General features: G+C 40.9%; 1 protein-coding gene across 1 annotated transcript in view; it reads left to right on the top strand.

The window, feature by feature from the left end:
• FRAS1 (Fraser extracellular matrix complex subunit 1) overlaps positions 1-11,593 on the top strand; it is a 269,028-nt gene that overhangs the window by 98,196 nt on the left and 159,239 nt on the right. Inside the window, exon 16 of the mRNA XM_018557898.1 lies at positions 7,750-7,923. Within this exon, the coding sequence (XP_018413400.1) occupies positions 7,750-7,923 (174 nt within the window). The remainder of the gene's footprint in view (positions 1-7,749; positions 7,924-11,593) is intronic.

Below are 11,593 nucleotides of genomic sequence, written 5' to 3'. Positions count from 1 at the left end.
TTGGAGATCAGTGTCCCTGGTTAGCAACCAGGGACGCTGATCTCTCTGAAAGTGGCCGGAGCCAGCCGTAAGATCACGGCTGGCTCCGCCCAGCTGTCAGAAGCAGGCTGTCGGCCGGCCAATGGCCGGCCGCTCGGCCAGCTTCGTCTTTCAGCACGGCTCAGCGCTCGACTGAGCCGCTCAGCCGTGATCGGGAGCTGTACGGGCTATTGTGAATAGCCGTACAGCACCCCCTCGGTTCTCCTGAACCGAAGGGGTCCTGGTGCCGAAGCTAGCCGAAGGATCGGCCGAAGCTACGGCCAAATCCTTCGGCAGCTTTGTGAATAGACCCCTTAGGTTATTATGACAACTGTCTAAAACTGGATTAACCTCACTTTGGAGAGATTACTCTCATTTCCTTTTTTGTCTGGAAGACTGGAAGTGAAATTTAATTTCTTGAATGTAACACAAATGGCAAAAAACCCTGATGGGGTTTAACCATTCCTTACTCCATCTAAAATAAAAACAAAAATTTGCTTTAGATATACTTTAAGGAACAATTTCAGGTAAAAAAAAAATATTAACCCTAGCAGGGTTAAGTGCCCATTTTTGCCTTGGGTAAAAAAAAAAGTTATACTCACCCGAACCTCTGAGCCATCCTGCCTGTCTCCTCCACCGCTGCAGCAATGGTATGTCCCCTGATGTCCTCACGTCCTATACACTGTATAGAATGTGATGATTCAGGGACCTTAGACAGCTGCAGCGGAGGGTGAGAGAGGCTCCAGGGACTGGTTTAGGAGCCAGCTGGCTCGGAGAATCGAGTGTGTATAACTTTTTTTTATTTTTGACCCTAGGTAAAAAACGAGCACTTAACCCTTGCAGTTCGGGTGTAGCCCCACTGCAAGTATTGATAACATTTTTACTCAGAGTTCTACGTTCATTTCATGCATCATTGCCTCTCAGATCTTTGTAAGAATGGAAATGTCGTTGTCAAGTTGTGAGGTCCCCATTGCGAATTGCTTGTTTCCCGCCTAAGCACAGTTTTAGGGAGTCAAGAAACCAGACAGAAAGTTAAAGTGTATGTTATAAAATAAAAGGAGTTTATTGAAAATAACAATCAACAAAATGGCAAAAAACTGTGGAGAAAGTCCAGGACGTCGATGCCAAGCGGGTAGTAAGCCGAACCAGGTCAAGGAACACTAAGTGCAGGATGAATGGAAGCAATAGCTGGAGTCATGAACCAGGAGATCAGTCAGCCAGAGCCACGGTTATACACGGAGAACAGGAACAACAGAGGAGCACTTGAAAGATCTGAACATACACAATGGTGGAGAGTAAATGGACAAGCTGATGGTTAAATAGTGAACTGGTGTTACATCATCACAGAAAGTTGTCAGGAGTTTGCAAGAAGTTGCAGAATCATGATGTTTATGGATTTGGTCATTAGAGGGCCAAAGAGCTGCAGCTCAACAGGACAAGAGGGTAACAATAGGACAGGACTGGTGACTAACACTTCCTGGGATGGCAAAGAAGGGTAAAACTGTCATTTAACAAATTATTTCGGTTTAATGAATGCACAAAAGACAGATCTTTTGTGATATTAAGCTCAAGCAGGAGATACAGGCAGCTTTACAGTCTGACACTTCTGCAACATGTCTACTCTGACTCCAAGAAAATAGTAGTAAATTAAAAAAATAACTTAAAAAAAATCTTATAATTCCTGAAGCCTAACACTACACTATTAAACAAATGTAAAAAAAATGGAAATGCAGATTACTACAAATACCCTTTGGTGACTGGCTCTCTTTAAAGTTTTATATAACATGTAAATGCAGAGATTAGTTTTACAGTTTTTCAGAATACTGTTAAAACAGTATTTGTTAAAAAGCATGAAAATTTAAGACCATCAAGTTTATTTAACAGTGAGAAAGCAATGTGCAAAATGGACTAAGTCATTAGAGAGTTTTTCCATTACAAAATTATCCTAAGCAAGTCTGATTACTGCTTGGCCTATTGCACTTTGCACGGTTTCATTGTTTTTGCACATTGTTATGAAATAAAGTGAAGCACATATTCATATTTATACTGGACTAGCAGGCTGTTAGCAGTTGTTTCTATATTAATGTGGTGGTTTATATATTGATATGGAGTGATCATTAACTACTGTAGGTTTAGACATCATCTGTTAGCAGCCATCTGTGAAAATTAAGTGATTGAGTGACTGGTGATGAGTGAAAACTGATGAATAACCATCATCTCCTCTATCCTTAGACATGAGTTGACATAGATAAAGGGCATTGGCACATGGCAAATTTGGAGTAATCAGCCTTGGTGCGATTCCAATAGGACAGATAGCAAGGCACATACAAAGTTTACCAGGAGTAAGTGAAAACAGGTTGTTGCTCATTAAGACCAACGTTTGGCAAGGTTCATTTCAGAAAAGTGGTCCTGTCTGACTAAGCAACATGCTGTGTTTTCACTTACTCCTGGCAAGCTCTGCAAGTGCCTTCATTTTCTCGCCGCTTTTACATGAGTTTATAAAACGCTGTAGTTGTGTTTCGCAGTATAAAATGGGTTTGAATAGTCTGACCTAGGGATGTCCCGATACCGATATTAGTATCGGTATCAGGGCCGATACAGGGCAATTTCACGAGTACATGACAATGCGCCGATACTGGCCCTTTAAATTTTTTTATCAGATCGGCTGCCTCAGATCCCCATGCTTGTGAGGTCCTGAGGCAGCCTTCCAGGAACCTGGCAGTAGCTATCTTTGACACTGCCTGCCTGGTCCCACGTCTCCTCCTCCTGATTCCTTCAATACAGCCTCGGAGCGTGCACGAAATCGGCACCCGCTCCGTTCGGCTCACTACGCGCAGAAAGACACAATAGGAAGCGCTGGAGAGATGCAATATGCAACGCTGGAGAGACCCAATAGGCAGCCCTGGTGACATCTATACGCAGCCCTGGAAAGACTCATTGGCAGACCTGGTGACATCTGGACGCAGCTGGTGAGATCTGGACGCAGTCTGGTAACACCTGGACACAGCCTGGTAACATCTGGACACAGCCCTGGTGAGATCTGGGCGCAGCCCTGGTGAGATCTGGGCGCAGCCCTGGTAAGAGCTGGACGCAGCCGTGGTGACATGTGGAGTCCAGATGGCACCAGGCTGCGTACAGATCTCACAAGGCTGTGTACAGATTCTGGACGCAACCTGGTGAGATCTGTACACAGCCTGGTGAGATTTGCACACAGCCCGGTGAGATTTGCACACAGCCCGATGAGATTTGCACACAGCCCGATGAGATTTGCACACAGCCGGTGAGATTTGCACACAGCCCGGTGAGCTCTTTACGCGCAGTCAGGTGAGATCTTTACGCGCAGCCCGGTGAGATCTTTACACGTAGCCCGGTGAGATCTTTACACGCAGCCCGGTGAGATCTGTACACGCAGCCCGGTGAGATCTGCACACGCAGCCTGGGGAGATCTGTACTGAGCTCACATGGCCCTTTAAGAAAAGGTATCGGTAATTGGTATCGGCAAGTACCTGAGGGAAAGTACTTGTACTTGGTCTTGAAAAAGTTGTATCTGACCCCAATCCGAGAAATGTGAATGTGTGATTGAAAAAAAGTATAGTGTGCCTTATTATTCAGTACAAGGAAAGTTTTGCACTGAATAACAAAGCTTATAATGTAACCAAACTGTGATGAATGCACAGACATAATATATTTTTCCCCACAGTAGCTCTTTGTGTTATATATCAGAGAGCGGTGGAAAAATTGCTTAAACTGTAGCTTTGCATCTTAAGAAGAATGATGATGTTATGAGACCTTAATTTTAGTTAAAGAACTAAGCTTCATTTATTTGTGTTTTTTTACAAGCATTTGAATGTTTTTATTCCATTGAGACAGACATAAAATATAGCTAGGCATTGAAACAGTAATGTTGTAAAATTAATGTATAACCTCTTTGTAGTTCTAAGATTGAATTTGGACTACATTCTATATAAAAACATAACTTGTGTCACATCTAAATCTCCAAACCTACATATTTCTTAATTGCAATTTGTCATGTAAAGATTGATTTTCATATATCTAACCCTTGGGTAAGAGAACTGACAGATTCTATTTAGCATTACTGACCCATGGAACGATCAGAAAATGATTTGGCAGCATAGGAGAATGCCATTTATCAAATCTACGCTTAGATACATAATTAAAATGCACATTGGTATATCTTCATCAGACGTCTCATAGTAAATGAGGTTGGCTGGGAATCAGTAATTGATAGCCAAGCAGGCCTTAAAGTAACTTAGCCAATGCGTTTTACAGGATATAAGCACATTGGTATGAGGAAACTTGGTAAAAGGGCACGCAGGACCCTGGTCTTTAGACTTAGATTTTTGGGCGGAAAAAAGGAGGAGGAATTTATTTAGCAAACAGGCAATTTATATTCGAACACACTTTTTATTTCTTTTATTTTCTTTTTTTTTTTTACCACTCACTCCACCCCACTAAATGGATATTTACTTTACAGCTTCTGATCCCTCAGGGCTAAACGAAGATAGTTAGTTTTCACTTAAACTTGAGATCCCCTTTTATTTTTGCGTGTAAATGAGATTTAAAGGCCCAGTATACCTAAGCAACAGCTTACTGTATGTAAAGATGCTACTGTGTTAGGCATGAAAGTGGAAACCATCGTTAACAGTAGGATGGAACAAACCTTCTCTAGTGGACTGCCCCCAGAGGAGGTGAGTATTGCTGCAGAAGCTGTTTTATTTATTTAAGCGCTGCTAGGCTACTTTAAAGTTATACCAACAGTCTAGCTGGGATGGATAAATAAAGAGCAATAGATAGGCTGAATGGATAGATAGGCCTCTTCTGAAAAAAAGACTGCTACAGGGTCCATCTATTGTTGGTTACATAATCAGGAGTCTCGGTGTTTGGTCACATTCCATATTAAAAATTCCTTGCAGGCCTTTAAGAATTTAGCTGATGTGTTATACAGGATTTAGACACATTGGCATTAGGAAACTTGGTACTGGTATTAAGAGCAGACTGAGAAATTGGTCTTTAGGTTTTAGATTTTGGGGCAAAAAAAAGGGTGAGTAATTAGTTTAGCAGACATGCAATGTCTGCTAAAGTTTTATATTTTCCAAAAAAGGTAAGCAATTCTGCCCATGAATTTTTTTAATGCCAACACAGGCAACACAGAACTGAGTGAAAACAGATATTTTAGTATGAAATATGTGACTGGTTATGGGCTGCATAACTCCTCACTGATCATAGGGAGAACCAGCCACTCTGATCTCCCATTTACCATTCTATATTAAATGTTCATGTATTTGTATACATTAATATTTAAAGTAAGATTTTTAAAATAGAAGGTAATTTAAGTTACGGTATTTAAGAGAAATCTTTTTTATTTAAGCTTTAGTGTGCTGTAATTAATCTCTACCATCCAAAGTATCTAAAGCAAGAACTATTACAAAAAACTGAAAATGTCTTAGTGACATTCAGAGTGTTACTTGACCTTAAGAAGGGTTGTGCCCACTGGCCACTCAGTAGATAATGATCAGTAATCACTCCAGGGACACAAGAAGAATTACAAATACCTACTGCTGTTTCCGTGCACAGTGATAAAATTAAATGACATATTTTGCAACCCTTCAGTATAGACTTGTAACTTATTTTGATAAACACACATATGCTCTACAGTTTTGTGTGTCAGTGCTACCCTATTTATTTATGATCCTTTATTTATTTTATGGTTAATTTTTAAATGCACTGGAAAAAGTGTTCCTGTTGTAGAACAGGCAAGGTTGGGGCTCAGGGGTGGGGTGGAGTTGGAATGGTGGTAGGTGAGGTGGTCAGACCAAGGGGGGTTAGGGTGGTCGTAGGTGCAGTGATTAATGTTAGGTGTGATGGGAGGCAGGTTCAGTTGTGACAGCAGGGAAGCGTGCAGCCATGGTCTTGGGTATGTCAGCGCGCAGGCACAGTGGTGGTGGTGAGGGGATGGAGGTCAGGTGTGGTATGCTATTGTTCATGCACAGTATGCTACTGCCATATTGTGATGCTATGCTGCACTTGCATGGGTATTGTTTGCATTCAGCGCAAACATCTTGGCATACTGCCAGAACTTTGTGATGTTGTATGGTGTATTCTTGGGGATTGCGTGTAAGCAGCATTGTATGAGCTCATAATGATGCATGAGAAGCAATACTGTGCATGCAACCAGCCACGATATTTGAAAGCACCTACACCCCATCCTGGAGAACATCAAAGGGGTGAAGTTATTACTGAAATGAAATGTAGATCTAGGGTATACTTTGACAGTTCAGAAATGCTTGATTTAATTGTGTTTCTAGGGCAAGGGATGTGTGAAATTTGTTTACAGCCAATTCAAAAGCTAGAATTGGCTCTAGCTGTTTGGGGTTAAAGGGCATGGGCATTTCACATTATATATAAAATGAATTCATTTTATTACTTTTTTGTTGTGTAAGACAACACGTTATTGCCCAAAACAAGATATTTAAGTTATGAGTGGATGGTTGCGGGCTTAATCACCCCTTGCTACATGTATCTCTCTTGGCAGCCAGATCATGGCTCTGAACTTAATGACTCTACTGCATCCCCTTATAATCCACCCACCCTTCCCCAGCATCTTTGTCCTTAGTCCAGCTGCACCAAATACCTTTCTTTGCAGTAGTGTTAGAAACTTCTGTCAGGTAATAAATGCCTCTCAATTCAGTGATTTCCCCCTGCTTTCTGTTCTGTCTGCCACCTAGTCAGGAATAAAGTTTCTCAAAAAGCAATAAAAACTTGACAGAAGTTCTTACCCTTTCCCTCTGTGCCAAAATAGTCTTCTGTTTGCTGTATATGTCCCCATTGGAAAGATTTGTCCTTACCTCCTGTTCTGTTTGACATCCATGAAAATAGATATAATTTAAGGCAAAATCTTTCAAATGGGAGCAACAATAAACAGTTGGATTAAGTTCTAACCATGGCCCACACCATAACTTCAAAAGAAATGTTTGGCCTGGGGTCACTCTAATATTGTGCAGGATTATTTAGCCAGCAAAAAAAACATACATGCCGCCCATATTTTTTTTTTTACTCTTATTTTCCGGCTATTTGCATCCACTTGCTAAACCCACCACATTTAATCTGTAATTGCACTATAAAACGAAATAGGTGAAAATCAGAGAGTGTGCGTGCTGAAATTAACAGTTATGTCAGTCACATTTGATCATTATGGAAAGTAACGGCATCTGGGTATGTGTGGGGTCATTGTTCAACTTCTGCCATTATTGCATCAAACTAAATTGTATGTATTTAAACAGATGTTTGTGTAGCCTAACACGATGATCTCCAGGGACTTGTTCTCATTAAATGGTAATAGGTAATTGTTCTGCCAGTAACTATTGTTACCTGTCATTTTCATTTATTACTGAATGATGACAAGGCTTGATTAATATTGTTAGAATAAACTCTGAAAATATTAAACAGGGAATTGATTAAAAAATATGCTACATTGTACATGCACAGTGTAGCTAATATTATTTTTATGTTTTACTATAAAGCTGAAGCCTTCATTGGTTTACATGAAAAGAGTATGTGTTATGTTTCCTTTTATCTGATCTCAAGAAATTATGGCAATTTGTCTTCAGTAGTGCCATATCATGAAGGTAATATAAAACGTGTTTGTTCTTTGTTTGAAATCATCTTGAAACCTCACTGATGTATTCTGTTCTCTGCTTCTTACATCACCAGCTTGCCATCCATCTTGTCGTAGCTGCCTGGGCCCAGAGGACTCCCACTGCACACAGTGTATAAAACCAGAGGACTGGCTCCAGGCAGTTAAGGAGTACAGAGGAATGCCTTATGGGACATGTCAGACTCATTGCAAGCCTCATTTTTTTGTGGACAGTACCGGAATATGCCAGGGTAAGATAAACATAAAAGTATACAGATATAATACAAACTTTCTCATTGCTTACCACCAAAGGTAAAACTGCAGACTTGGAAAAACTAGTAATCAAGATAATGATTTGGTTAATGTTTTCTGGGACTGTTTGCACAAGACATGAATTAGTTATGTGTGCTCCTGAGTATTAATTAACCAGTTGACATCCGCGGTGTTAAACCCCCTTCCCATCCATGCCATTTTTCAGTATTCAGAGCTGCGGTACTTTGACTGACATTTATTCCGTCATGCAGCGCTGTACTGAAATGAATTTTATACCCTTTTTTGGGGACACATAGAGCTTTCTTCGAGCCGGTACCGGGCCGCAGATGGGGCAGCGGATCCCGGGATTAAAGGTGAGGGGTCAGGAGGGGGGAGATGGCGGCACCCGCGATCGCGCGGGGGGGGAGGGGGGCCTCCGAAATTCACGCCATACAACCGATCGAGTCAGCAGAGCTTCACCTCATTTAATAAAGCTAAGGAATAATCCCCTTCCAAAGTGAACAACCTAATTGCCTTTAGTAAATAAATTCCAGAGCTTTTAAAAATCGTATTACAATTTCAACACAGTACATTTGTTATGATTTTTTAGAATGAATTGGTGCCTGCATCTGCAGAGGTTAGTCATAGCTTGGTCACAGATTAACTTGAAGTTAGGATCACCTCAGGTTAACACACTGCAGATGCAAGATATCCCTGAAAATAAATGTTCACTTCAGCCAGAATAATCACTAGGAATCTATTTCATGTTAGCAGCACCTGCAATCTCTATTTTTGGCCTACTTTGTGTGTACCATTCACCTTGTGTCAGATTTTGAGCCTACCTCTCCAGCAATATGTATTGTAGAAATCACACAATTTTCAGAAGACACAGTCTTTGTAGGAGCGTATGCATGCAGGAGGCCGACATTTAGCACTAACAGGGCATGTGGTGCCACAGTTTATGAATTGATTGTAGTTGGTATTTGTTGCATTCACGTAATTCAACAGCAGTTCATAAATATATTGATGAAAAGTTTACTTCCCCAGGAACTCATCCAAAAATGAAGCAGATGTCAGATGGTAAAACTATATACTGTACAGTCGCAAAAGCCAGACTAGCTATATACAGTTACAGCTACAGTTTCCGCTAACACTGGCAATAAATACTATACTTACAAACCTTAGTGGGAACATTGCCATAAATGTAATATGTTTGGGAAAAAATGGTTATGTCAGTTTTAATGCTGCACTACTTGCTGCCTGACAGAATTTAAATATATATTCATGATCTCCTCAAGTTCAGGGTTACGTCAAAGAAACTTATACATGCAAACAATGCTGATTTGTTGTTTTTTCATTATTATTATTTCACAAACAATTTATATGTTAAGCAAAACTCAGGCTGTGATAAATGTTGTCAAGAGTGCCTGTTTTGCATAGTACCAATACAATACTGTGTCCAATATAAGCTCTCTAGTGGTGAGCCAATAGGAATGGTTTACATTAGGGATGCACCGATACCACTTTTTTAAGGCCGAGTACGAGTACCGATACTTTTTTTCAAGTACTCGTGAATACCAATTACCGATACTTTTTCTTAAAGGGACTGGTCAAATTTTTTCTAAAGCAATACAAAATCATGATTTTAGGTCAGTTTCTTAATATTATGAAGAACATGAACACTCTGTAGTGTGGCACAGCTATATCCAATTCTGCATACCTGGCTTTATATTATAAGAACTTTATAATATAAAGCCAGGTATGCAGAATTGGATACAGCTGTGCCACACTATACAATAACACACTGTTCTGGACATGTGATCAACTATTTTCCCAAGAAAAAGAAGTGAGATGATCTGAGGGATCAGCTCAAAGTACAGCTAGTAAGGAGGGTCGGAGAGTTTACCGGATTAAACTCAAAAATGAATTCCTCAAACATTTTTGAGTTTAATCCGGTACCATTTATTATGCTGATCAGCTCATCCTCAGAGTGCATTTCTGTGTTTTATGAGTGAATGGGTTGTTGCAATAACCAATTTTAGATGTTGAACTGGTGTTGGTGTTAACTGGTGCATTTAGTATGTGCATTGAGATTTTAAATAATAAATGTATAATATTTTCTATCATATTTTGAGTGGCCGACCCTCCTTACTAGCTGTACTTTGAGCTGATCCCCTCAGATCATCTCACTTCTTTTTCTTGAGTCTAGTTTAAGCAGCTGGGGGTTGTTCTCTCTTTTGAGAGTCATCAAATAATTAATATACCCAATTAAGGGGCTAATTAATTTTGGGTCTGGTTCTCTGGGTTTTTGCCCCTTTTTTCCTATCATCTATTTTCCCCACTATGGGGATACAAGCCTTAGTTAGCAATGGCATGATAAATATTCATTTCATTATTCAATGTCTTTTTTTTAATATTATAACATTTTATAATATTAAAAAAAAAGACATTGAATAATGAAATGAATATTTATCATGCCATTGCTAACTAAGGCTTGTATCCCCATAGTGGGGAAAATAGATGAGCACATGTCCAGAACACAGTGTATAGTGTGGCACAGCTGTATCAAATTCTGTATAACTGGCTTTATATTATTATTAAATTTTCTTATAATATAAAGCCAGGTATGCAGAATTGCATATAGCTGTGCCACAGTGTTCTGGTCTGCAGTCTAGACATGTGCTCATCTATTTTCACCACTAGGGGGATACAAGCCTTAGTTAGTCTACATAGTACATAGTTATTTTCTTTTTTTTAAATGATATATGCCGGTAAATAGCATTTTTGTGCCCAGCCCCATGAGGTGCGGCAGTACTAACCTGCTGTGTCGTCTTCTCCGTCTGCTTCAGCCACTCCGTGTCACAGCCTAGTCATCTGCTCCATCCTGACCTCTTCTCCCGCTGATTGGCCGATTGGATGATGACAGGCTTCCTCACCAGTCACTCCTGACTGGTGAGGAAGCCTGTCAATCATCCAATCAGCGGGAGAAGAGGTCAGAATGGAGCAGATGACTGAGGACTTGGAGGAGGAGTTTGCGGCCATCTTGCTTCATTGAAGACGCGATGGAGGTCCTGTGTGCGGCGGATTCGGGTCCCTGAAGATGGCGGACGCGGCACAGGTACTCGTTTTATGTATTGGAGTATTTGCACGAGTACGAGTACTCATGCAAATACTCGGTATCGTGGCCGATACCGATGCTTGTATCGGTATCGGTGCATCCCTAGTTTACATTATAAACAATGGCTGATTCTTTCTTAATGCTACAAATTCTCTGATTCACTCTATTTACTGTGTGCTTTGTGTACATTGGTGGTGATGGCAGGGAGGAGAGATACTGTCAGGATGCTGTGCGGGGAGGAAATAGCTGTCACAAGAGGCTGAGCTCTCCTCCCGCAAGGACCACCCCGCAAGGCCTCCTGTGACAGGCGAGTCAGGATGGAGAGTGGGTTACAAGCACTCAGCGATCAGAACTGATCACTTAGGGGTCTATTCACTAAGCTGCCGTAGGCAGCCGAGTGAATGACCGACCTGAAGTGAAGTGAGCCGAACACTGTTCGGCTATTCACTTCAGGCTTGTACGGCTGATTTCAGCCGTACATCAGCTGAAATCAGCTGTACACGGGCTTGCTTCGCGTGGCTTCAGGTCGGCCGAACATGCTCAGCATGTTC

This window comes from Nanorana parkeri, unplaced genomic scaffold, assembly GCF_000935625.1.
Source record: "Nanorana parkeri isolate BGI_ZX_2015 unplaced genomic scaffold, ASM93562v1 scaffold310, whole genome shotgun sequence".
Lineage (NCBI taxonomy): Eukaryota > Metazoa > Chordata > Amphibia > Anura > Dicroglossidae > Nanorana > Nanorana parkeri.
The sequence above is the reverse complement of the archived record's forward strand: the minus strand, read 5'-3'. Positions and strand labels throughout refer to the sequence as shown.